The 26,315-nt window shown below is 45.2% G+C and overlaps 2 protein-coding genes across 9 annotated transcripts in view; both read left to right on the forward strand.

Annotated features, from left to right (window-relative positions):
* Positions 1–17,840, forward strand: part of IFT43 (intraflagellar transport 43) — a 43,659-nt gene extending 25,819 nt beyond the window's left edge. For all 3 annotated transcript variants that reach the window (XM_085225353.1, XM_085225354.1, XM_085225355.1), the window contains 6 exons: positions 2,595–2,627; positions 3,038–3,084; positions 14,903–14,975; positions 16,371–16,446; positions 16,798–16,860; positions 17,594–17,840. In XM_085225353.1, coding sequence (XP_085081479.1) covers positions 2,595–2,627; positions 3,038–3,084; positions 14,903–14,975; positions 16,371–16,446; positions 16,798–16,860; positions 17,594–17,704 — 403 coding nt within the window. In that variant the 3' untranslated portion in view covers positions 17,705–17,840. The remainder of the gene's footprint in view (positions 1–2,594; positions 2,628–3,037; positions 3,085–14,902; positions 14,976–16,370; positions 16,447–16,797; positions 16,861–17,593) is intronic.
* A 2,454-nt stretch (positions 17,841–20,294) lies between these two features.
* GPATCH2L (G-patch domain containing 2 like) overlaps positions 20,295–26,315 on the forward strand; it is a 78,988-nt gene continuing 72,967 nt past the window's right edge. For 5 of the 6 annotated variants that reach the window (XM_010711747.4, XM_085225346.1, XM_085225350.1 and 2 more), the window contains exon 1: positions 20,366–24,684. Coding sequence is in view for 5 of the 6 variants with exons in the window: in XM_085225346.1 (XP_085081472.1) it covers positions 24,658–24,684 (27 nt within the window). In the remaining variant the exon portion in view is untranslated. Of the gene's footprint in view, positions 24,685–26,315 lie in introns of all 6 variants that reach the window. The other variant, XM_085225347.1, reaches the window with a different exon arrangement.

Genomic DNA, 26,315 nt, shown 5'->3' on the forward strand with positions numbered 1-26,315 from the left:
AAGAAAGCTGATTGTTGTCTTCTTTACCTTAACTTGGTTATCAAGGTCACAGAGAGTGTAAAATGTGAAAGTCCTTACAGAAGTTTCACACCATATAACCCAGATAGTTCTCTACCCATGAGCTGGTTTGAAATGTCAGTTTCATCAAATGATGCTATTCCAAGTCATATATTAACAAACCTCTGTCGTGCAGGTGACTGAAAGCAGATGTCTCACCTAAACAGAACAGCAGGCATTTCTATCTCCTGCTCTGCTTCCATTGGTATTTAAATGCTCTGTATAAATGAGAGTACTGTCGACATAAGATTCTTTCCTCCACTGCCACCTCTGTGCCCTGGAGCATGGGGACTGGGACTGACAGTGGGGCTTTAGCTAGCCCTAGAGAGAACTGTCCTGTCTGACAGGCTCTAACGCCCAGGCTCTGGCGTTATAGTGAGCAGTACTGCTGTCCCTACCTGGTTTATTAATTCTCCACATTACTGTTTTTTTTTTTTCAATGCAGTGCAGTTATTTCATAACAAAGTAAAGCTATTTGGCAAGCTTCCAGATAGTTTTGGGAGTGCAGAAGCTGCCTTCTGGAAGTGTGTAGGAATCTGAGTATTCTGTACAAATTATGAAAGTATTAAGTGCAGACAGGAAATTAAACCTAAGCAAGAGTATTGATACCCCCAACAAAGCTGTCCGGATTTGGAGTCATCTAGATCAGTGAAGTGAACTCTCATAATGTATATTTTCTTACTGTCTTCAATGAGTCCATTTACAACATAATCAGGAAAAGTCTGTAAAAGCTTAAGTCTGAGAAAGAGCAGAATAGTCTCTGCCACTAGGACTAAATATGACTGTGTTCCCAGTGGGCCACCTGCGTATCTATCAGGAGAGGGAGCTCAGCAAAAAGAAACAGCAATTGCTTGTAGGGATAGCAAGGTGTGACCCTCTCCTGGGAAGTATAAACATGTTTCACTCCTGCCTGAGGACAGGCAGTGAGCAAGAATGTAAGAAGCGTGAGTGCTGAGGGACAAAGAGGGATTTTGGGGGCTGGACAATTACCAAGAACAATGGGATCATGCTAAGGAGAGGTTAGACAGAACCTGCAGGAAATGATCCCAATGTGAGTGCCAGGGGTCTGAAGACAGGCTGTGGGAAGCAGTTCTGTGAAGGCAGAAGGGAGAGAGAGAAGAGAGAGAAAATGGGATAAATCTTGTATCGTCTTTTCATCCTGGTCAGATTCCAAACTCTGTTGTGAGCTGGCAGTGGGCTCTGATCCACTACTTTCTCTTTCTGTAGCATCAGGGGGTCACAAAGCGTGTTTTGCACTATCACTGAGGAAAAGGACTTAACTGGACAATTACTCCTCACTGAAAGAAGTCTCCTAAATTCACAATTCTGTTGTACTTCTGCTGGAAGCTCAGGTGCAGGTGTCACTTATGTGGCTGAAGTTCTGACCATAGCAGTGGTATTATTGGACTATTATTACTTATTGGGTCTAACCTTCTCACAGATTGCAAGCTCCAAGGAGAGCAGTGGAGACAAGGATCTTTCTTCTTCTCATATCTAGACACTGTCTTGCACTTAGAAGAGTGGACTGTTCATAGGAGGACTCAATGAGGCCTGTGGCCTCATCAGAGAGAACTGATGAGAAGCCTGCCTGTTTCTAGGAAGTGCTTTGAAAAGTGAAGTGCAAGGCAGTGCAGCAGCTTCTCTCACGTCTTGGTGTGTCCTGGGACAGTGCACGTGGTAGGGTCAAGCCCCATGTACTCTTGTCATAGTGCTCTGACTTGAGAGAGGGGAGAATATTTATTCCTAATGCATAGAGATGAAACTTCACTCTGCAAAATGGCCAAAGCAATCAGTGAGTGATGAAGTATCTGCTAAAAAGAAACCTGGCATTTAATTAACTTTTCAAAGTGCTGGTTCAGCAACCTCCATGTTTTACATTTTGCATATTGAACAAGCATCCCTAATCGGAACTGAATTACTTCTGGGCTTGCTGGGGTGGTGAGCAAGGGAGCTGCCATTTGCCAGTGCCTCCCCCCCACATTATTATTATGAACTTCTGTTAACTCAGCCGGATCAACCCTGATTTACTGCAGCGACAGCATGTCTGACCTGAACTTGGCCTGCTCAGATGGGGCTCCTAACCCTCAGAGGCAACCACATAATCTTTAAGCACAACCAAGGGCTAGAAGAACCTGTTGATCTCTCAGGGGAAGATAGACAAATTATACTTTCTTTATTGCTCCTTAATGTGCCAACCTCTGCACCCAGGTAAGGCAAGCTCTGCCCACAGCTGATGTCAGAGAGTATGAAAAAAGTATCTGAGAAACTCAAAAAAATAGGGACTCTGTTCCTTGCTGTATCTGGACCTGATTATCTTTTGGGACTGAGATGATTCTGCTTTGACTTGATGCATTCAAGGACTTTTTGATGCCTTTGTTTAGTGGTCATTAAGAACTCTTTACAGGTGTGATGTGTGATATTAGACCTGGTTGCAGGAACTGTTTTATACATTAAGAGTGATACAGAGAAATATATGTTTTTTAATATATTATATCTTTCTAGACTTTTCTAAGCACAAACTTTTCCTTGTCTTGCAGGTCAGGAAAAAAGCATGCAGAAGAAGTAGAAGAGTAAGTTCCCGTTGTTGCTGAGACTTCTTTCACAACTTCTACATCTGATTTAATAGAGAAAGGGGATGCAACTGTCTAAGCTCCTGTACATCAAGATCTGGAATCTGGGGTGGATGCAGAGCCTGGCATAAATTCATGCATTGGTCATGGGTCAGGACTGGTTGCTCTGTAGTTCCCTGGATATGGAGTTTATGTTGGCTGTGTCATTCCCGTGTGACAGAAAGAAGAGTGGAACATGTCTGCTTTCCCAGCAGACTCATGCCAGGCTCTGCTGTCTAAGCCTAAGTGTAATAACCTAAGTATTTGTCGCAGATATGAGGCATTGTAGACTTGTGGGGAAGAAGAAGATGCAAGAAGATGCTTCTTTGGGCTTTCATTTGAAATTCTTTTCACCTTGTGTTTTGTTGCAGTCATCGTCTCAGGCAGCAGAGCCAGGAGGTATCAAGTGAGGGAGGAGGTATGTTTTCACCTACTTGATGCCAGAATTGCCTTCATACCTGTCTGGGGGTTATCCAGTAAAGTGAGCAGAGGCTCACTTCTGGTAAGAAATGGCTAGAGAATGAGCTTGAGGAGAGAAACAAATGTGGCTAATGCTTAAGTCTCACAGCTGCTGAATGGAGGAGAGAGAGCAAAGAAGATTGAGAGAAGGATGATGAAATGAACCTATAGTCTAAGTCTGTCTCTTCATTGACACAGAATAATAAATGCCTTAAGGAAGAAAGAAAGTGTCATGGGGACACTTCTCTGTGATTACCTCCATAAGAATAATAGCGTACTGGGAAAGAAGAAAGCTCTAAGACTGATAAAAAGGTAAAAGCGGGGATAGAAATCACTGCTGTCCCCTAGTTTAGGTGATAGGAGGCTCTGCTTAAAGCTCCTCTTGTGTTTTGTGATAAAAGCTTTATCTTGTGCCTATCAGGACAAGTGCTTGCACAGTTTTCTTAAGGCATCTGTCATTAGAGAACTCGTTATTTAAGAAAAACACTTGCACTAATGCAAGATCTTAGATCATAAGCTGAACTTACTCTGGTGGGTTATTGTACTGGACTCCTAACATACCGCTGCTAGTTTTCCATACTGTTTATATGACCTACGTTTATAAGACTGATTGAGGCAAGAGAAAGCCCAGGAAAAATCCATAGTAGGAAGTCCTAGGCAAACACTGGAAGGCCATAGATGTAGAAATTCATTGAAGTCTCTAGGAGCTACCTCAATTTTCAAGGGCTAAGAATTTTATACAGCGTATAAAATAAAGTTGCATCTGTAAAATATTGCCAAGCATTAAGAAAATTACTGGAAGTCACAAAGGATGAGACATCAATATGTTTAATGTGACTAATTAGAAGACTTATTCGGGTCTTCCAGACAGATTAAGCACAGCAGCATATGACTGCCTGAAGTGGCACCTTTATAGCACTGGCATCTTCAGAATAGATTTAATTTCCCCCCTGGGATGTTTCTTGGGCTTCTTAAATTTCATGATATATCACTGAGGCTGATAGTCTGTTCTGTATAGCTATTTGTCTGTTTGCATATGGGCTGTCCTTCTTGTTGAGCCTTGATCTTGTTTTCAGAGTATAATAACTTTCTTTGCTAACCGGGTGTAAAAACTTGCCACATGTTTGCAGCATATGACTTTTAGTGCTTGGGTTATAAATTCAGAATATGTTGGGCTATAAATACAGAATAGAATTGATACAGAACATGATATGAAGACATGATAAGTTGTAATACGCTTCACTTATTTATTTGTACCTAATTTGTGGCTTGTAGTTAGTTTCGGCTTGTTTGCTAATCAGAATTCAACTTTGGACTATATGCATGTGTTAGAAGAAGGATCCCGCAAACATTACTGGGAGATCCCACCCGGTTTCTAGTATAATCAGATACACTGGTTTGTAGATCTAGCTCTGATATGGAAAATCTCTGAATGATCAATACATTGCATGCTAGTGGTCCTAGTGATACAGGGAGATTAAACAGACTGATTCTGGGGGAACAGTTCTCTGTGTGGACTCAGCAATTGCAATGAGGACAGGTGACATCTAACTCCAAAACCTGATTAAAAATGCTTTTGCAATTAAGAAGAGAGATACGTAAGAGCTGGCCGGTGCAAAAGGCATGCTGTGGTTGTGCCTTAAGGAGAGTCATATTGGCCTCCCCTGCACACAGTGAAGGGCTTGTGTCCTTAACTGTAGCAGAAAAGCCCAGATTCTAACCACACTTAAATCAAGACATTGGTGTATGGATCCCCAAGGATGGGTCATGGTTATTTTTTGCTGCATAATGTGTTAGCTTGTACAACTTAATATGAACAGGCGCGGCTGCCTACTGATTGCTGCTGTCAACCAATACGCTTGTATTACCTTCCTTTGCCCTATTAGAAAGCTTAGCTGTACCATTCCATTAACATTGCTTGTCCGCTGTCCAACCTTTTTATTAAAAGAATGAAAGACAAAACACTCTGCCCTTAAAAAGGTAGCTTATGTGTCTGAAGTGTGCTCAGCTGTAATCTTTTGTATGGCACTGAAGCTCAGAGACTAGAATTTGGAGTCCATTGGAGGAAGCACTGAAAAATGACAAGCCCTGGAGAGAATCCATGGTTTGGCATGTGGAGAATGTGGGAGTCTGGGAGAGAAGGACAGCTGGTTCTCAGAGTGTGGAAAGGTTGTGTGAAGACTGAAGTAACCTGGGATGCTGTAGGGAGATGGACCAGATGGGAGCATCATACATGGACCTATCTGCATTTTCAGCCACTCCTTACAGTTGCACAGGGAAACCCAGGTGCAAGTCATCCACACTTTGCGAAATAAACCACTGAAATATTAATAGTGAAGTGTCTTGGCTCAAGCTTTGCTCAGAATTCATTTTCTTTAACCTATATTTCTTCTTCACTGAGGCTAGTCCAGGACAAGAGAGCCATTTTAAAAAGGAGCCAGTTTTGAGTTATAGGGATCAAAGAAATGTGTTTCACTAAAAGCACCATCTGCTCCTTTAAAACTCCAAGCTGGAAAGAGTGATATGAAAAAGTACAGCATCTCTCCAGCAACAGTTCTGGTGCATTGTCTGATGGATTCTGGGGTTTCCTACAGTGCCTTCCTTCTCTGAGCTCAGTGCCCACCCTCCTGAGCAGTCACTGGTACACGTTAGAACATAGTCACAGCAAGTGGATAACTAACGTTCCTTTGTTAGGTTGTTGTGTGTTCAACCGAACTGTGATGCAGCCCAGCTCCTCTGTACCATGGAAAACTTGCTTTAACAGGATTTAATGCGTCACATCTTGAGGAATAATAAACTTTCACAAACCTCAAAAAAATGTTTAATTCCTAGAGGACAGGCCTAGTTGAGTCACTTTCAGCCAGGGGCAATTGGGGGCTTAATGCCATGTATGTAGCAATCTGGGCAATCTAAGAGAGAGGAGTTTAAGGGTAATTGTTCAATTTTCTGTCCATGTCAACAGGGAAAACGGGCAGCTGAGACTGAGTGCTGTACAGCCAGGAGAGTGCAGATGGGAGACGATCAGGAGAATTTAACAAGTGCTTTCTGTAGCAGCCACGAGCAGTTTCTCCCCAGTACAGACTATTCTTTGTCATAAAGTGGGAGGAGGACAGGACAACTGAGTGTAGGTGAAAGGGCTTTCTCCTCCCTTTGCTCCTTTCTCCAGCAGGATTATAGAGTCTCTGCTTCTGCTTTGTTTGGGTTTGGTTTACTTAGCTTGTGTGTGACTTTACTCAGCTTGTGTGTCTCATTCTGACATGCAGCTACACTTTTCTGTCAGCAGACAACTTCATTGTGTAAAAGTTTCCTCTATGTTCCATTCTTGGAAAATAGAATTCCAAGAATTTGTTCTGCTCTACTAGGCTGCACACCCTGGATGCCCGTCTCCTCACTGCATGGTCCTTGGGCTTTTCCTCTTAGCACTGGAGCAGGGGTCTGTTAGCTGATATTATCCTCTGTCTCCCTGCTCTCCTTCCTCTAAAGACTGTTTTCCCATCTTCAGAAATCTTTTGCCCCTTTCTCTCTTACTGTTGCATAGCTTCTAGAACAGGGCTTTTCATGGAGGATTGGTCTGTGACACATGTGATACTCTGTCTATGGGAACAACAGCTTATTTTAAAGCAGATAGTGTGGGTGAATGAGAGAGCTGATTGAAATGAAAGCCTGCCTATGCTACACAGACAACCCCGACGTGACCTGCAGGTGAGGAAAGCTGCCAAGAGACAGTCACTGGATCTGTGCCCTCAAGGCAAAATCCCTTCCTGCCTGCTGGGAAGCCTCCTCGAGGAAGCAGAGCTGATGATGAGACCTCTCTATACAATGTCAAATCTTTAGAAGGACTTCTTACCCTTCTGGCATGTGGCAGCAGCTCCTTTGCATTTGAACAGGACAGGAGTCCAGGCTCTGAGTATAACAGGGGCAGTAGAAAATGTGTTAATGCTCCATCAAATATTAATCTTGCTTGGTAAACAAACAAACAAAAAAAAAAACACGAAAAAAAAAACAAGAAATGGAGAAAGTGGGCATGTGCCATGGTCCCTGTGTTGTCCTGGGAGTGATGTCGTCTGTCAGGTAGAAGGTGGCCATCACAGGATATCAGAGGATATATAAAATACCAAACACCTTACAAGCTTCATGCAAATATAGACCAGTGTTGAAATTGCTCTGAATAGAACTGAGAGTAAGAGCACAGGGTTGTTGCTGCCTGCATTATTCCCGATGAAGTTTGCCAGTTGCTTCCTGGTGAGCTGCTGTTCTGACAGAACACACCAAGTGCTGGTGGTTTCCGGGGGCTGTGACTACAAGGAGTGTATGACAAAGAAAGCCTTATCAGCCAAGCACGAGCCAGAAGGGTGAGAGCTGGTAGATGGGAAGCTGGACATGAGCCAGAGCGGTGTGCCCTTGCAGCCCAGAAAGAACAGTCTCCTGGGCTGTATCAAAAGAAACTTGGCCAGGAGGTCGAGGGAGGTGATCCTGCCCATCTACTCTGCAGTGGTGAGGCCTCACCTGGGGTACTGCATCCAGATGAGGAATTCTCAGTACAGGACAGACATGGACCTGTTGGAGCACGTCCAGATAAGGGCTGCAAAAACGGCACAAGGGATAGAACACCTTTCCTGTGAGGATGGGCTGAAAGAGCTGGGACTGTTCAGCATGGAGAAGAGAAGGCTCCAGAGAGACCTGAGAGCAGCCTTTCAGTATCTAAAGGGAAGCTACAGGAAGGATGGGGACAGGCTCTTTGGCAGAGTCTATGGTGGTAGAATAAGGGGAAATGGTTTCAAGCTTAAAGAGGGTAGATTTAGGTTAGATGTAAGGAAAAAATCTTATACAGTGAGGGTGGTGAGGCACTGGAACAGGTTGCCTAGAGTGGAGGTAAGATGAGAGGAGGTTCCTGGAGACTTTCAAGGTGAGGCTGTATCAGGCCCTGGACAACCTGATTTAGCTGTGGATGTCCCTGTTCCTTGCAGGACAGTTAATCTAGATGACCTTTAAAGGTCCCTTCCAGCTCCAAGGGTTCTCTGATTCTATGAATCTGCAGGAACTGCCATGGAGTGAGTCCTTCAGAGGCTTGAGAGCCAGCAGGTTTGGGCGGAGCTATCTGGGCTAAAAGCATTGAGCATGAGTTGCAATGGATACAGAGTGACAAACATGGTGTTTGAGAGCTTGTGTGAGGGACTGAAGAAAGGGGCCTAAGGCAGAGTGACAGTGACTGCTGTGTTTCTTGGATTCTGTGCTATGACTTTGTGTGTGGTTCTGTCAGTGCATCTCTCTCCTTCACTTGCTGTTTCCTACTGCACTGCCCTAAGTCTTTGCACAAGGTCAGGGCAAATTCAGACCAACATCATGGTTTCTCCTCTGCTGCTGGTCCAGGCCAACTTGAACTCCTACAATGACTGCTGACGTTGTGATCTGGAGGTTCCGCTGTTTGAGGAAGCCTTTTTGGCAGCCATGGTGGATGGGGGAAACAGAGAGTATGTCCCAGGGGATATGGCTGAAATCCTGTTTGGAGTGGCTAACCACTTGTCACCGGGCAGTGGACAGTTTAATTGTAAGGGAGTGAGCACAGCTTGTTTGGGGCTGAAAATAAAGGACCGGGTAAGCATCTTCTATCACTGTATTCTGCAGTATGGTGGATACATAGTCATGTTGGTCCTGTGATTGCTGAGTCCATAAGTGTAGTTGACGGACTAGGTTTACCTAAAATACCCTTTAAGAAAAAGCTCTTGAAAGATGATTACAGAATTGAGACACCATCATTTAAAACTGCCTGAGGCAAGCTCCTTTGAAAATTGCAGCAGTGGAGGGACAGAGAGAGAACCACGTAGCCCTTGATTGTAGTGTCGTTCCCTCAGGACCTGTCCCCCCTCCCCCTCAGTTTCTCATCTGATATGAGAGAGAGCAGCAGTAAGATTCCTCATCTGTCTTATGAAAATCCGATTCTGAGTGGCTCTGATCAAACCCGGCTAGCTGTCAGCAGCGGTGGCCTTGTGTGGAGGGAGGGAGGCTTCTGAGGAGTTGCTGGATGTGGAAATGTCATGGGTGCTGCCGATCAAAGAGGCATTTTTTAATAAATATATATAAAAAAATAAAAAACCTAAGGATTTAGCATGAAAGAAATGTAGTTTGTCTTGTTTTTCCAGCGTAACATGAAGAGGATGAAATAGAATCAGATACGCCTGCTCCCAAACATAGATCCACAGGAGCATTTGAGAAGCTTCTTTCTCTTCTACACTAACACTCTAGCACAAAATCACTCATCTCCAGTGTTATTGAGGACAGTTTTGTATTTCTCAGTTCACCAAACCCTCCCAGGGAACCTCATGCTTTCTCATCTTCTGCCCTGCCACCTCCTGAGTATGTTTCAGCAGGGGAATACTGCAAAGGAGCAAAGAGCAACCTGTGTAAGGAAAAAAACAGGTGTTAGCAGAAAGGAGGGCAGGTCAGGTGCTTTGTCAGGGCTAGGAGGTGTCTGGCCACTGTAGATGCTGATAACCTCAGGAATGTGTTGGACTCCAGGTCCTGATCTTGGCCTCCTGTCTCTCCTGTCCTCTGCTGGTGAAGAACCTATACGTTAAGGTCTTCCTTGTCTTTAAAGCCTTTAGTATCTGGTCTTGCACAGTATAAGCCATAGATTGCCACCTGCACAGAGCTCAGCGACTCATTTGACGTGGCTGTTTGGTGCCCTGGTTGCACTGCAGCAGCTTATCTATTCTCATGTTTCCCAGGGATCAAAACTGAGGCTTTGTGACAACAGCAGCCTTGAAAGATAGCAAATATGGCTGATGCGTGTCCAGCAAACTGTCGTGTGAGATGCTATCCAAGGAAGTAGGTGTCTCAGTGAACCACCCAACCTCCCAGCTAGTCCTCCATCTAGTTAGCAGTATGATCAGAGCTTGGTGGCTGAAGAAAAAATGATTTTGTTTGATGCATCTGTAAAGCAAGGCTGTAGGGTCATTGCTGAATCTGCTGCATGAACCATCCCGTCTATGTCCTATAAATCCTCAGGCCAAAGAGTGACTTTTCCTCTCAGCTGCCTAGGTCATGCCATTATACTTCTCAGAGGTGTGTTTTGGGACATGAGAACCTCAGGTTATCTTCTGCTTGTCTCAGCTTTTAAGACTGCCCCAGCAGCTGTAGTACCACTTGCTTTTCACCCTACTGTTTTCATCTTCCTGCTGGCTGAAAGGTACACTGCTCAGTATCAGCCTCTTCCTAGGGCAATTTCAGTAAGGGAAAGGTATCCCTATGAAATTAATGTCTCAACATCCAAAGAAGTATTCTTTATCCTCTCCATTTGCCTGCTGCTCTCTTGAGAAAGCTTCCAAAAGCCTTCAAGCTTGTTTGTGTGTTCAGCAGAGGCTGAATGTGTCCCTTATTCCTTATGGTTTTTTGAAGATTTTTTTTTTTGCCTGTTGCTTTCCACTTTTTTCTTTTCTTTTTTTAATTCTCCATTTTTCCACTTAGAGAGAAAAATTATTTATTGCATTGAGATGCGCTAATTAAAGCCATTTTCTGGTATTTGGTTACTGAAGTGTTTGATGTCTCTCTGACAAGACCATGAAATGCACAGTGTGTCTACAGGGACAGAATTTGCTGAACACGGTGCTTTGTAAATGAGGGGACACAGTGTCGCAGCAGCTCATGAATATGAAACGCCCATGATGCTACCTCAGTGGACTTGAGAACACAGATGAATCCTGTCATGTGCTAAATGAGACCAATTTCTTTCACTTAACTTCATCTTCAATCAGACCTTCTTCCATTTGCCTGTTTAAAATTCCCCAAACGTGATGCAGAAGGTAACAGCATTCAGTAAAACAAAGTTTTGCAGCAGCAGAGATATTGTAATTATCTCATTTTTACATTTTATGAGCAAGCAACTTAAAATAAAGTTAGTTTCATTCTTATGCCTGCTTAGTGGCAGGGGACTGCCAGTTCCAGCAGCCACTGCCCTTTTTGTTCTCTGGATATGACAGTGGATGGGAAGAGAGGACAGCTCCATCCTCACTGCAAAAGTGCCCATTCTGAACTGGCACTGGAAATACGCACCCAGCTGGTGGAAGTTAATCAGATGAAGCAAGATGGAGACTTTTTTTGGGTGTTGGGATCTTGGATATGAGCTTAGATGACTTAAAGCAGCCCGGTGAGATGTGGCAGCCACTCTACTGAACAACTGTAGGCTGGACTTGGGACGTGATTTCTAGGTACAGCTCTGATTTATGACCTTGAACAAATTCTGTCTGTCTTTAACAAAGCATTGAATTTTGTGGGACTAGGACCAGATCTCACTGTGATGAGAGCCTGCAGGTGTTGCTACTAAACCAAAAATAAGCTCCTAGGAGAGGAAGTGCAACTTGACAACTTGCAGGTGTAGCTGGGCAGTAGATAGTAGGCGTGCCTCCATCTCCTGCTTGTGGCTGTCTGTGGTTGTCATCAGTAACTTCTTTGCTAATGGGCAGAAGAGGTGATTGTCACTGCACATTCTTTGTCATGAGCACAAAACCCCACTTTGTGTGTCACTTTAAAAACTGCTATTTCTTGTTTATTGTTTGGCTACCCAGATGTAGCCTTTCCCCTCTGTTTCTTCGTTCTACTGCTTGCACGCTTCTGCCTCATGCTGGCAGTGTCTTGTCATAACTTAGCTATGGAACTTTTATAGTGTAAGACCTCATTCAATCTAGCTATTGTAATAAAAGTACTGCTCTTAGTTATCCTCTGGACTTGGATGTTCTGAGGCATTCATTTTGATGGGGTATATTACAACTCCCCTGTTAGCCAACACTTGTACTGGTGTCTCCTACCCTAACCTCTGTGTGGATGCACTCATTTTGATTTCATTCTTTGATAGTTTGCACCTGCTTGCTATTATATGGGGGATGGAGGGGAATCTGCAGTGGTGTAATCCAGCATGTGATGCTCGCTCAGTATTTTATATCTCTATAATGAGCAGTTTTTGAAACTAGTATCTTGTTTATAGGCTGAAAAATCCATGAGAAAGGCTTTGTTTTTATTTCATTCCCAGTCATTTTGAGCAATAAAGGGAAGTCTCACCCAATCCTCTTTACTGTCACTGTAGGCACTGAGCTTTATGTTATCTCCTCCGTCATGGGCATACCATGTCTTCTGCTGGTGATGCAGTACCTGGCACGTGTGTCCACCTTTTCTGCTCTCTCATCAGCTAAAATGAAATTGAGATACTCTCTCAGGGGGACTTGAGTGCTGCTTTTAGGAGCGTTCATTCTGGCAGTTTTATCTGTCATATGAAATGAAAATTTGGAGGAGTTCTGTCTGGGGAAGATCACTTGCAGGAGACTGCATAGATAGCAGTAGGAGTTTGTAAGGTGTTCTTGTTGGAAATGGCTAAAACCATTTCTGGATGAGTGCTGCACTATGAGACTGGGAGAACATGGTCCTGTGAACATTTCTGTATGTATTAATGTTGTATCAGTCATCTCACTGCAGCTAATGGCAATATTAAAAGTAAAGCATATGCCTGTATTCTTGCAGCACTGCAGCCCGTGTGGTTCTGTTCCCTACAGTAGGCATAGTGCCATGACTTAGCTGTGTTGTTAGAGCCTGCTGGAAAAAGAAAGATGTACACGCTAAGAAAAGCAAATAGTGGGCAGGAGCCTGGGCAAGTGGAAGGTTGGCTACTCGGTGATGAAGGTGAAAAAGGAGACACTTCGTGAACTGTAAGAAGAGAGGAAGGAGAGGGATTGTGGAGAGGTGGCGCTGTGGATATTGGCAGAGGGTAGGAGAAGTTATGAGTAAAACAAGGACCCAAATATTTCAGGCCTGATTTGCCATTGATAGCAACTGGCCTGGAGAGCTTTTTTTTTTTTTTTTTTTTTTTAAATAGCTTGCAATTTTGTTCTGTTTCATGAGAGTCTCTAACAGTCCTAAGGAGCATTGCCTGTGCCTAGAAATGGACAAAATCATTGGCGCTTTTCAATGAGAACATTCATGCAGTTCCTTTTGCTGGAGGGGCTGGCAGGAGCCCCCAGAGCATTTCCACGAGTTCTGTCTGAAATATTTTCAAAGTGCCTGTAAAAATATTGGAGCCTTTAATTTCTTTTCGAAGGAATTTCTATGTGATTGCCTTCATCATGGTAGTACAGAGTAGAGGCAGCGCTCAACAAGGAGTTTGGGAATCTCTCCATGGAATTCAGTGGCAATGAGATAAAACCAGCACTGGCAAATCCAGGAGTCTTTGGAAACCTGCACAAATGGAAGGTGCAACTCAGAACACTAAGTTTATGGTTTTCTCTAGTGCAAAACGAAATAAACAGAAGCAAAAGCCTGGCAGGGTACCTCGGTGCAGTGCTTTGTTCCTTCTGTTGTACAGCCTCTGCAGTCTGTTTCCTCCTTGGTCTTTGTTATGTACAGGGACTTTCTCCCACACTGTCACTGAGTAATTCTCTCCACAGGTCAGTCTCTGTCCACAGAGATGCTGTTACCCTTGATTGCATTTTATTACAAGCTTTACCCTGAGCCGGGAGCCCCTGCATAGAAGAGCCAGCGGGACAGCAGGTTCTCCTGGCTCTTGTGCCTACACGCAGAGGGGGGACAGATATATCCCAAAGGCATGGTAACACACTGGTGAGGCATTTCTTGCCCTCTAAGGGACATCCTGGGGCCTGTTGCTGCAGTTTTCCTTTAAATGTCTTTGAGAAGTTTGCCACAGTCAGAGAGCTGCTTTGCAGGCACCTGTTCCTCAGGCAGCTGGGGAGCTCGAAGGCACAGCTCTGCTGAGATCATCCAAGCTGTCACCTCCACTTGCCTTGGCCTGGCTCTCGCTGCAGCCGCTGTCCTGCTCAGCCCTCCGCCAGGCAGCCAATTAGTGAGAAATCCCACTGTGTGGCCAGCGCCGAACGACCGCCACACTGAGGCCCGTGCTGACCTGTGCCCTCCCGCAGCTGGGCCAGGGCTGCTCTCGCCCCAGCAGCCGGTGAGCCCCAGGGATGCTGAGGGGATGCTGGGCAGAGAGGGCAGCTGAGAGCCTGCGGAGCTCTGACAGGCGGCCGGACAAGGGGCTCTTCAGCAAGACCCTGCCCGGAGCCTTGGCCGCCACAGGTGGGGACGTCTCTTCAGCTCCTGAATATTCATCTCAGCCTGGGCTGCAAAGCTGGGCAAAGTCAGGCCCAGCTGCCTGCTGTGCTGTTGGCAGAGGCAGGAGCAGCCTGCCTGCTCCAGCGCTGGAGGGCCAGCTCTGATCCCACCTTGTGCTTGTGAAACTTCTTCCCAGAGCCAACCACTGGCATCTCCGCCATCTGAGGGCACAGCATCGCTCAGGTTTCTAGCAAGATGCAGTGCGCAGCCAGTTTTTCCGGCTCACCTCTGTTTTCTTTTTTTTTTCCCTCCAAGTACCCTTTTTAGGTGGAGTAACCATAATCAACATGCTGGGAATATCTAGTGACACCTATCAGCCATTCCAGGTTCACTCTGGAAGACACAAAAAGATTTATGACATTACAGCTTGTGCATCCTCCCTAGTCTTAGTGTCAGATGGACCACCAGCACTTCCTCCTTCAGCCACCTGGAAGGTCACAGCCTCTGCTCTGTCTGCAACCCAGCCAGCAGCTCCTTCAGCATGCAGATTCATTCACATGGCTTCTGCCACTTTATGCTCCACACCTAATTTCTAGCAGATTCTATGTAGCTGAGCTGAGCAATTGACAACGTATCTCATAGGAAGCAAATTCTTACCAGTCTTCAGATGATGGCCAGATTCTTTCAGCTAAAAGATTGTCTTCAAACACTGTTTTCTTTTATTGCAGATATTCCTGTGATTCCTGACTTGGAGGAAGTCCAGGAGGAAGATCTGGCCATGCAGGTGGCAGCCCCACCCAGGTAAGAGGCTCTTGAGGTTCACATCGGCTGCCTGAAATGTGCTGTGAAATTAAACTCCATCTTATCTCATGTCCCATGGATGTCAGTGGCAGTGCCATTCAGCAGGATGTGATGCTCTGCATTGTGACAGTGGGGCTCCAGGCTGAACAGTGCAAACTTGTTTCCCATTGCATAGAGATAGCAGTTAATGCATTATCTCTCTGTATACACAAAAACTACACTAGAGCAACACTCTTGATGTTGCAAAATCAAACTCTGAAAAGTAAGGTGTTGCTTGATTTAAGGTTGCCTGTGTGACAAATGCCTCCAATGCACATGTATTATCACACACGCTTTGACTGCACTCTGCTTTGCCCTCCACAGAATATCCTTTTCACTCAAGCACATAGTTAATTTGCAAAGCACAATACAGTCTGTAGGTGTATCACAGTAGTCTTGGGATTAGCTCATGGGAGACTAGTACGTTTTAAAAATTGAAAGTTAAGTTTTGGAGTTAATTTTCTTGTTACTTTTAAGTCTTCTCTCCTGTTGGATCTATTGTGAAGATCACAGAGTAAGATTTCTGTTCACCTTTGGATGACCACAGATGCCTCTCTTGCAAGTATGGAGTAGGTGTCATAACTAAATAGCTGGTAATAAAAATAAATGACATGTCATAGCAGTAAATTAAAAAAGATTTTGTCTCTCACCAGAGTTTGTTTTTTTGTTTTCTCTCTTTCATATAATCCCATCTGTTCTTCCTGTATCAATAGTCACTCTGCAATAGAAGACAAATAATTTTCATGGACATGCATAGAAGATAAATTAATACAAATCTTCCCGATAGTACTGCGTAACATGCAAAAGAAAGTATGGCAGGACAGTATATTGCTCCCTACCCCTGCTCATCTTTGGAGTCTTCATTTTAAGAAATTGCATTTGATAGCTGAAATTTAGCTGAGAGATGAAAATCACAGTCTTCACTGTTCTATAGTTTGCACTGTGGGACTCTTAGAGTGTGCTTTACTTCCCAGATAGAAGTGGCATTTTGGCTGTTACATGCTGGATGTATCTGTATTTGGGCTGTTTGAATGTTCATTGCCTTCCTGTTTTCTTTCTGGCCCTTGCATGTGGCTTATGAATCTTCTCTCTGACATGCCAGCTTCTCTGAAGGAGTCCCTTGTTGCTCTGTATCTTATTTTAACACGTGATCAGTCTGGCTCTCAGATTTGTCAATGCCTTTTAATTTGCTGAATGAGATGTTCTTCTGTTCTTGGACAACCATCTCAATATCCTCATCACCCAATGTAGATACTTGAGGTGGGTGTCCTCACATTACTGTTCAAGCCACTGTTCATCTCATCTGATGTGCTTCCACGCTTATCAGGGGTGTATTTTGCCCCTTTCTGTTTGCAGTGTGCAGGTGAACCGAGTGTTGACCTACCATGACTTGGACAAAGATCTTATGAAGTATGCTGCCTTTCAGACTCTGGTAGGTGGATGTTGGTGTGGAGTGACCGGTCTAAGTCCCTCTCCTTCCAATTTTCCACTTTCCTCTGTGATACTAAGCTGCATAAAATACATTGCCCTGTCATCTAAGCATCTTCCAGTCTGCCTGCAAGTGTTTTCCTCTCTGCAGCACGCTTTTTAGGCTTGTGAGTGTCTGCAAATATTGTATGTATAGTGCCTGTTGTTCATATGAGGAGGTACCCGCTGCTGTCCTAAAGAAGGTGTTTGTCATGTATGGGGCAAAATGTCTGTATCTCTAGCAACATCCTCTCTGGTGAAATGATGGTGTCTGCTTTCTCTGTGTCTGTAAGACTGTGATTGTGTGTGTTCTTAGGATGGAGAGGTTGACCTGAAGCTTCTCACCAAAGTCCTGGCTCCAGAACATGAACTACGGGAGGTGAGTTTTTCTGGAAACGCCAGTGAATTAAAAGCTTCTTATGTCTCAGACTATACTTAGAAAGTGAGCTTTTGTTGAGGTGGAAGAAAGAGACTTGAGGAGGAGCCTGTGAATAGAAGCTTGTTTTCAAGCTGATGGAGGTCTGAATTCCCCAGCAGATTATTTTAAAAGTTTGTAGGTATTTGTGTGTGTGAGATTATGGCATTGCTGTGACTGGCTTCCTTCCGTTTGAAAGAGCTAGTGAAGGGCCTAGTACTGTCACAGATCCCTGCAGAAACTGCTGCATTGTAGTCTTTTGCTAGCCACCGTGGGCTCCAGATGGTTCTGCAGAGTGCTACAGAGGAAAGCATTTAGGGTTAGGGCAGAGGGCTGTTTTAAAGCAAGGCAGAAGAATCTCAGTGCAAATGTATAAGCAGTAGCTCAGGACTTGAAACAAAGGATTTCTACAGCCCAGAATTTCAGGTGTTTCATTAGAAGGGTGGAAGATTTTTATGTCTCCTTAGGCTCTTCTTGAGGATACCTAAGATTGACAGTGTGGGCTTTACTGAATTTAGGAACATGATTAATTCTGCCAAAATCTGTAAATTGTAACACGGATTCACATTCCATCTCTCTAGGTTTCCTATCCTAGTCTACGAAATATATGCCTTCCTCTCTGGCAGGGTCATCATTCAGAGACCTTTGAGTGTTATCAGTTCAATTTTCAGCATGTTTGTCTTTTTCCTCTCGATAGGATGATGTCTGCTGGGATTGGGACCATCTCTTCACAGAGGTATCCTCAGAACTAGTAACTGAGTGGGACGTGGGACAGTCTGAGAGAGAAGACCACCTCAGTGTACCCTAGAGCACTGATACACCAGATATCTTCTCATATACACATTCCCTGTAAATAATTTAGCACTTTAGTTTTCTATTCACTTGTTTGTATTTGAGAATATATTTCAGACATGGAAATAAATAGAGCTTGCTCTGTAGGAAAACTGGCTCAGGAGAAGTTTTGGATATTTTATAGTAATACTCTTAATTCTCAAAAGATATTAAGAATTACAAACACAATAAATTATTTACTTGTGAAAAGTCACTGTTACCTTACTGTACCACCTTTACAGATAACTGCAATGGGTAGTCTTTCTTCAGCCAAAATGTAGCCTCTCTGAGAGACTGTCTTACACAGTCAAACAATGGAGTGTGGTTTTCAGTGATGGCTATGAGAGAAGGTTAGTTTGGTACCGTTTGTTTGTCTAGGACATCTAGGTTATCATCTTCCCACAACAGATGTCACAAGTTGTCAGGATGTCTGTTTTACATCTCGTCCACCAGCTTCTGTCATCCCTTCCTGGTTTAACATTTGCCCTGGGTCTTTACCTCTGTATTGACTCAGAAGAAGAATATCACCTACTAAACTGCCAGTACTACTTCTTACAGCACCTTTTCTTTGTTTTCCCTGGAGGTATCCCAGTCAAGGGCTGACCAAGCCTAACTGCTTAGCTTCTGTAGTCAGATGAGATCACATATTGAATGGAGTTAGCTCCAGGCAGGAAGTAGTTTGCAAAGAAAATACTGCTCATTCCACACGTGAAAAAACGAAGCCTGCTGCTCTGAAACAAGCTAACTCCCTGGTGTGTTTCCTTGGAAGCAAGTAACCTGTTCTCATTGTCACCTAAAAAAAATCCGTTTAGCTGTTAATGCCCCATCCCTATAGAGCTATGGTCATTATTTGCAGGAAACAATAGTATTACTTCTAAGCCAGTGTCCTTCAAAGCCTTGTCCCACTGGAGAACCTTGCTATATACTTCTGGGGTGCAGTGCAGGTGCTGTGCAGAAGGCTTGTTGTGCTGCTTTTCTTAGCTTGTTCTATAGGTCTCATGGAGCACTGCATTCTTTCTTTTGTACTGACAGAAGTCCAGGAGAAACAACTCATTGTGAGCTCAGTACTCTGCAAAATTTCTGATCAGAGTTGATAGCCAAAAAAAACCTATCAGCAAGAGAGAAGCTGTCTCAACGAGATGCTGTGTTTGTAAAATCAAGGAATCTCCCCTGTAAATAGAAAAGGAGATGGAAGCCTTGGGGCTAGCGTGTGGAGGATACCCCTGAGGTCTTTTTCTGAGCAGAGAAACCTGTTTTGGTGTGAACAGAAACTTCCCAGCTAGACCGGTGTCTGTTTTTCTCTGACATCTGTGGCCCTTGGCCAAAGAGGATTTAGGATTCTTCCATTGAAAGAGAAAACAAATTCAGCAAACTAAAGTAGCTTGGTATATCAGACAATCCCAACAAGACTATGTGGGGAAAAGAATGGTAAAGAGTAGGAGAAATTGGTTAGGCTTCGGGTTAGATCTGTGCAGTGATATTTGCACATTCCAAAGATCACAGAGGAAGCAGAGGCTATCTTCTCTCAAATACAGTCTGTAGTTAGTGTGTGTTTTCTCTGTTTTGCTTGAGCTGAGGGTCCTCTAAGCTGCTTGCCTGGTATCATGGTATTCAGTGCATGTCAGTCAGTTATCAGTGACCACAAAAGCTGAGGATGCCCAGCCTTGAGGCACAGGAGTGAATCCAACTCCTCTGGCTGTCCAGCCTGAGTTTGATCTGTGACTTGTGACATATCGTATGTTGAAGTTTATTTAGAAACTTAGGTGGCATTACTGACAATTGGAGCATTAAGGGAGGAAAGCCAGGCGGTACTTAGGATTGCGGCCTGCAGGATGTGGGTGGTAGAGGCTGTGCTCAGCCCATTACTTGTCCTGTAGCTGTATGCCATGCCAACAATCCTGCCTCTATCCTGCCTGCCTCTGAGGACTTTCAAGGATCTCCCTGGAGACCCTTGAAACAGAAGTGGGAGGGACACTGGATGCTCAGAGATCTTCCTGGAGATGGTGACAGGTAGGACCGTGGAGGGCCTGGGGACGCCATTTTAGGCAGGTGTGGGAAGGAGGGCACTTGATGTCACAGTGGGGTTTGTGGGAAGGGCAAGAGGAATGAAGAAGGTGAATGATTTAGGAACAGTATGTATAATGTTTGGAGGAACTGAGGAGAGAACAGGTGCTGATGAAGAGGCTGGAGAGAAGATGAGGTGCTTTGATGTGTAGTCTGACCTGCTATGATACAGGCCATGGCAGAGCTCATTGAGATGTGGCTGAGCTTCACCTGTCTTTTCCCTGGTTAGTTATCCCAGCAGATAACTGCCCTTGTGGTTCAAAATCTGCTTTATTTCTAGGCTCTGTTTTTGTTTCATCTTCTGTTCCTTGCATCTGATTATGCTTTCACTTTCCCTGTTAAATCATCCTGTCAGATACTTCTACTTGCTCAGGTATTTATGTGCACCATGAACAAGTTGTATCTTTAATTTTCTTAAATAAACTCAATAGAGTGAGACTTGTTTCCACGTCTTTCTCATTCCTTCCGCAGCTGGAGAAAGGAAGGTGAGCTGTCTGGCTCTTGGCCTTCCTCAGTGAGCCCTTCCCACCGCCCACCTGTCTGAGGTGCTGGAAAGTGTCTGAGCTGTGCCCTCTCGCTGTCAGGCCCTGGTGATGTCACACTGAAATCTGCTCCTGTAACTGTTCCTTCCAAAACAAAAAAAAATAGATGTAAGTGCCTTTGCTAACTCTTGGTGAGGAAGTCTGTGTAGCCATCCTTTGAGGCATCTCAGTGTCCACAGACTCATGTCACAGAGGGGTAAAGCGATGGTAATAGTGTGCCCTCAAGTTCCTAATCCAGATACAGTGCTTGTAGACCTAGTGATTGTTTTTGTTCCCAGCCTTCTGTCTGAAGATAGTGGAGATCTTGTGTCCTGCTTGCTCCTTGTTCTGCTCTGGCCCTACATGGCTGAGGGAGAGCTGCAGATTCGTCAGTGTGCTGTCAGCAGCAGGGTTAGCACAGTGAGTTGCTCTGGGTGTCTGCAGAGGGCTCTGCTGGGGCTCTGGCTAGGTGAGCAGCTCTGCCCCAAAGAGCCACTTGCAGGCTTAGGGCTCAGTGGTCTATTCAGGGCAAACTGTGAGCCTCATCAGAATAAAAGAAATGCACAAATAAAAATGAATTCTAGCTCCTAACGTATTTAGGAGTCTTTGGTTTTGCTTATAATAATAGATACAATACTTACAGATTTAAAGGAGATGCCTTCTTAGAGTACAGCTTGTTTGGGAGGTGAGAGGGTTTTCAAGGCAGAGACTCTGGAAGAGCATGTAGAAAATAAAAGCTGAGTAAAAAGCCAGGCCCATCAACTCTCCACTGAGGAGCCTGCCTGCTGGCCAGGAAGCACTTAGAGGGGCTTTTTCACTCAGGGTGGTGACACACTGGAATAGGCTCCCAAGGAGGTTGTGGATGCCCCATCCCTGGAGGCATTCAAGGCCAGGCTGGATGTGGCGCTGGGCAGCCTGGTCTAGTGGCTGGTGACCTTGCACACAGCAGAGGGGTTGAAACTAGATGATCACTGTGGTCCTTTTCAACCCAGGCCATTCCATGATTCTGTGATTCTGGACTCTTAACTGTTTTGTTAAGTGCGGCAAAATGGTGGGAGGGGGAGCTTTATGTTAATCAGCTGGAAAGGTGCTGCTGCTCCTCTCACCAGAGCATCTCAGGGACAGTGGAATTAATTCATGGCATATGCTCCCAGCAGCTGCTGCGCTGACCCGGAGTAGCAGCAGCCTGGGGCCCAGCTCCCGCTCCTCGCTTGGGCCTTGCTCCCTACCAGCCCTGCTGGGCACAGCCACTGCTGCACAGCCCAGGGCTAGAGCCTTCCTTTCTCTGGGAGGGAGAAATGCTGTAGGCCTGGAGGAAAGGAGATGCTTGGATAGAAAAGAGAGCAATCTGAGTAGAAAAAGAACAGTTTGTCCAAAACAGCCCTGATTCCTTGTACAGTGCTCACTGACCAGGCCCTCCCTCCTCAGCTGCCTATTTTGTGCTTGCTGTGTGGCACCCACTCCTCATTCTCCATCCTTGTTTCCCACATTTGCAGAGCATCTCAGTAGGGGGGTTGATCCTCTCCTCAGTGAGAGCACAGAGAAAGACTTTGCTGTTGGTAGATATCATGTTCACGTGTCTGATGGCTCTCAGCAAGTAACTTTTCCAGCCTTGTTTTCACTGTCAGCTGTGTCCAGGGCCTGCGTCTGCCTTTACAGGTGGGTGAACCATGTTGCTTACAGGCCACACTGGCCTTTGTCTGTGTTTTGTGCCCTGTGTAACCTACAGGCAACTCTCGCTCTTGGGATACAACTACTCCCAAGGAAAGCTGTCACTCTGCTGCCATTATGCCCTTGGAGGAGTGAAGCCTCTCCTCTAGGTGCCCTCTCCCAGTGGGATGTTCTGCAGTCAACTTCACTGGGCCTGAGCAGCCCTGGGCTGTGTGCCCTTATCGGGCTCCATCTCCAGTCACTTTCAGGACTACTTCATTATCCCTTTATTAGCCCTCTTCTCCCGCTTATCGTTATTAATAATCATGTTGGATCGGCTGGAGTGCTGACAGCTGCCTCTTGTCTATTCTTTCTGTCTGTTTTAATCCTGCCTGCTTATCTGGGATAAACTTGATCCTTTTTCTTTTAATTAAAGAAATTTGGTCAGCCAGCCCCTCCTCCATGCGGAGATAGGACTGATCACACCAGTGATACGCAGCAAGCAGGAAAAGGGGCAGATTGCTGGGTGACAGTGTTTTCCACAGCCCAAAGATGGGAGATGTGGGAGTCCAGGGTGGAAGAATCATAAGCTGCACAGATCATTCCACACTGCCACAGCACTGCGTGCTGGGGCACAGTTCTGCTTCTGGCCTGTTAAAAATGCTCAGGCAGTATTTGTGTGAAATATTTGTGTTGTCTGATGGGGCAGGTCACTGGAGGAAGGGCTGTGCAAATAGGCTGGAGAAAAACTGTTGACTTAATTTACACTTTTATGAACCCATAAACTCAAATCTGCATTCGTTGCAGTCTGTAAAATAACCGGAGTGTGGGCTGAAATGCTTAGAAAGTGTTAATCAGGGGTCCGTAACAAAGCAGAATGCTCTGAAGGAGCCTGACCATGAGCAGCAGGAGTACTCAACCTTAGTGCTCAAAATGCACATTCCTTTGTTCCCGAACAGTTCATTTCAGGTGCACATGCTGCAGTGGTGACTGGATATGTGTGTACCCTCTATGACAGAATGTGGCAACTGGCTCAGATTTGTAGGACTGCTCCACCCCTGAGAGGCTGGGAGCCCATGAAGAGTACAGGGCAGAATTTCCCAATGTTCACTTGAAAGCATGGCTCTGAAATTGTGTTGGGCAGAGCATGTTGTTTTCTGTGCCTGTGCCACTGGTGCTTTTCAGTGCTTCAGCTGGCTGCCATGAATGCTCATCTGCAGATCAGGTGTTGGTTAGGCAGCTGCAGCAATGCAGCCCACACGTTTGATATAGAAGATCCTGTAAAAGTACAGGGTTCTTTAACAGTGGCAGGCAGGAGCTGTGCATCATGACAGTCATGCTGTTGCATGCTTTCCTGCTACCCCCCAGAAAATATTTTTCCTCACTTTTCTTCCACTCAAGAAAATGCTGGAAAATAAACTACAGTGTATGGCTGGTTTACAGTCAGTTATTGAGAGCAGACAATGAGTGATAATTACTCAGTGTTGAACAAAATATTTGAAAGATAAGAAAACAGAGTCCACTTGCCTATATATGTGGTGCACTAATAGCTGCTCTGAGCTTTTATTATCTAACCCTGCTCCTGCAGCAGAAATCGTCCTGCAGATCCAAGTAAGGCAAATTCTCAGGATGGTCTTTGGCATGGAAGTCACAAGGGGCACCTTTTTGGAGTTGTGGGACATTTTAAATCAGCCAAAAAAGAAGAGCCCGCATGAGAGGCTGAGGGCTTGCTTTGATCAGTGCCCGATCAGCAGAACTGCCCGCAAAGCCAGAAAAGCGCCTTGGGAGGCTGCCAAAGAACTAGTTCGAGTTAAGTAACTTTCTCAGTGCTTTAAGCTCCAAAGCCAAAGGCAGAATGCAGTATGTATCTCCCCAGGGCCTGTGGGGTTCTTTGCGCAGGTGGCTTGGTAAGTCAACCAACTAAATAAATGCATAGTAGCAACTATCCCTGAGCTAACACAAAGGCAGTCCGGACAGCAAACTCCATCTACCTCTGAGGGATGCAGAGCAGCCTGGGCTTGTCCAGCCAGGTACTGTGGCTCTTCCTCAAGGGTCTGAGCTGGCTCATTTAAACCATGGCTGGTGCTGCTCCTTCCAATACTCTGTGCCCCACAGAGATGGTCTTATTCATTTCCATGGCTTTCACACCTGTAGTGTCTGAGTCTTAAGACCTTGTCTGTCAGTATACAGAGGATTGAATGGTCCTCATTTCACACAGATTAGAGCCAGGGTCTGATAATACTGTTTCAGGGTCCCACAGTAAGACCATGACATAGCCTTCCAGAGCCTCAGACCCATTACTTCACTGACCAGGATGTTGTACAAGGCCAGTGAATTTGTTAATTTTGATTTTCAGTGAAAAGGCTATGAAGGTCCTTCCAGATTTTCAAATACACAAAGTAAAATTTCCTAATACCTGTATGTAAGACCATCCCCAGGAGGAACACAGCACACCACCCAGCTCATGGTACCCCAGCTGAGATAGAAATCTACACATCCTCTGCAAAACCAGTTTCCTGCCATAAACCTGCTGCTTTTGTCCCAGGAATGCCCAGGAAGAGGGATGAATTGTCAGTGTGGAAGCTCAAAGCTGACAGAGCTCTTCAGCCTTTTGCTGTCCCCAAATCAAGCTCTTCTGCTGAGCTCAACCCTGGTAGGACCACAGAGCAGCGATGGAAAATCTCCATGCTGAGGGATGCACGCAACATTCAGGAAGGCTTTGGTGAGTCATGCAGTAGTACATGCTTTAAGATAACAAAAAATGTGCTCCTTTTTTAAGTTGCATAATGTTCAAGGGACGTTAATGCAATTGCTGGGCCTGCCTGTCTCAGAAAATCTCACCACAAGCCCCAAGTTAGGGTGTGATCAAGTGGGACCCACTGTTGCACAGGGTCTGCGACATCTTCCTGTGATATGACAGGCAGAGAGAGAGCCCTGTGGGATGCCTATGGCTTGTATGACGTGCAATTGATTATGCCCAGCTTTGAGAATAGTGTTCTACGTGGGCTCTGTTACACTAGGAAATGGCCCTGGAATATATGCATGGGTCTAAAACATCCATCTTTATCATGTCCTATCTGTGGTATTTTTGCTTACATAATGTGGATTTGTGTCTGGGTCATACTGGGTGTGCACCTCTCCTTGGCTGGAGTGTCCATACAGAGCACAGCTGTGTATTGCCAGCTGCATGGTGTCTGTCCCATTGGATTCAGGGGTCTGTTTGTCTGTCTGTGCAATGCGCGCATACGCCAGTGATGGCTGAGGTTGGAAGTATTTATGGCAATTAAAATGTTTTGCCTGGGAGCTGTTTTGGGGCTTTTTTTGAAGTGAGGATTTTCAGACTTCAAGGTGTTAACAGCCCCTCTAAACGGTTTTGTTTTTTAATTGCAGCAAATGACTGTGGAGCCATTAAACATTCGCCTCTCTGCAGTTGTTTCTAAGCCCTTTCAGTCCTTCTTCTATTTATTCTGTTTAATTCAGTCAGGTAGCTTCGGGGCAGTGAAGATCAATACTTTACTTTGATAGAAAAGAGTCAGGTTTGAAACATAGAGATAAAACTGACACATTTTGTATAAATTTAATTAAAAATGCACCTTTAGTGGCTTGTTGCAAGCACAAAGCCAGCCCTCCATCCAGCTATCTCTCTGTCTCGCTCTCTGTCTGTCTCTTCCCTTTCTTGTTCCTAACAGGAAGATCTCTGAATCCGCCTCACCAACAAAGCACCTCGTTTTATGATTTTTGTCTTGAAAGTTTAGCACTGAGGGAGAAGGATGGAAGGGACGTGCAATGCTAAGCAGACCTCCTGCTCCCCGCCTGGTCCCACTCCTTGTGGTGGTGGGGGTACAGGAAGGAGCTGGCTCCCCGGTGGGGGATGGAGGGGGATGAGGCAAAATGATTTTATTTCAAAACCCAGCAGATTGGACACCCTGGGGCACTTTCCATTTGGATCTGTAGCTTTCCTCCTCTCCCGCCCCCCCTCTTCCTGCTTTGTTAGGCTGAGAATTATTTTTCTGACTACATGAGCATACCTGATCCCACTAGGATAGTGCTGGCCACGAGGCACCGTCTTTATTCTCTCTTTCTTTTCCCTCCCTGCCCCCCTCACTTCTTCCCTCTCCTCTTTCCCCTAACCCTGCTGCCAGCGAGGACATTTGTCTTGTGTTTTATACTCTGGCCCCTTCGCCCCCTTCCCCTGCACTTCTCTCTCTCTCTCTCTTTCTCAATCCCGTTTGCCTTGGTTCATTTTTCACTTGAGTGCTTTTCCTCCCAGACTCCCCTCTGCTCTGGCCCCCCTCTGCTCAACACCAATAAAACATGCGCAACACAGGTAGAACAAGGTGCCAGGGCTCAGAG

Source organism: Meleagris gallopavo, chromosome 5 (assembly GCF_905368555.1).
Source record: "Meleagris gallopavo chromosome 5, MGAL_WU_HG_1.1, whole genome shotgun sequence".
Taxonomy (NCBI): Eukaryota; Metazoa; Chordata; class Aves; order Galliformes; family Phasianidae; genus Meleagris; species Meleagris gallopavo.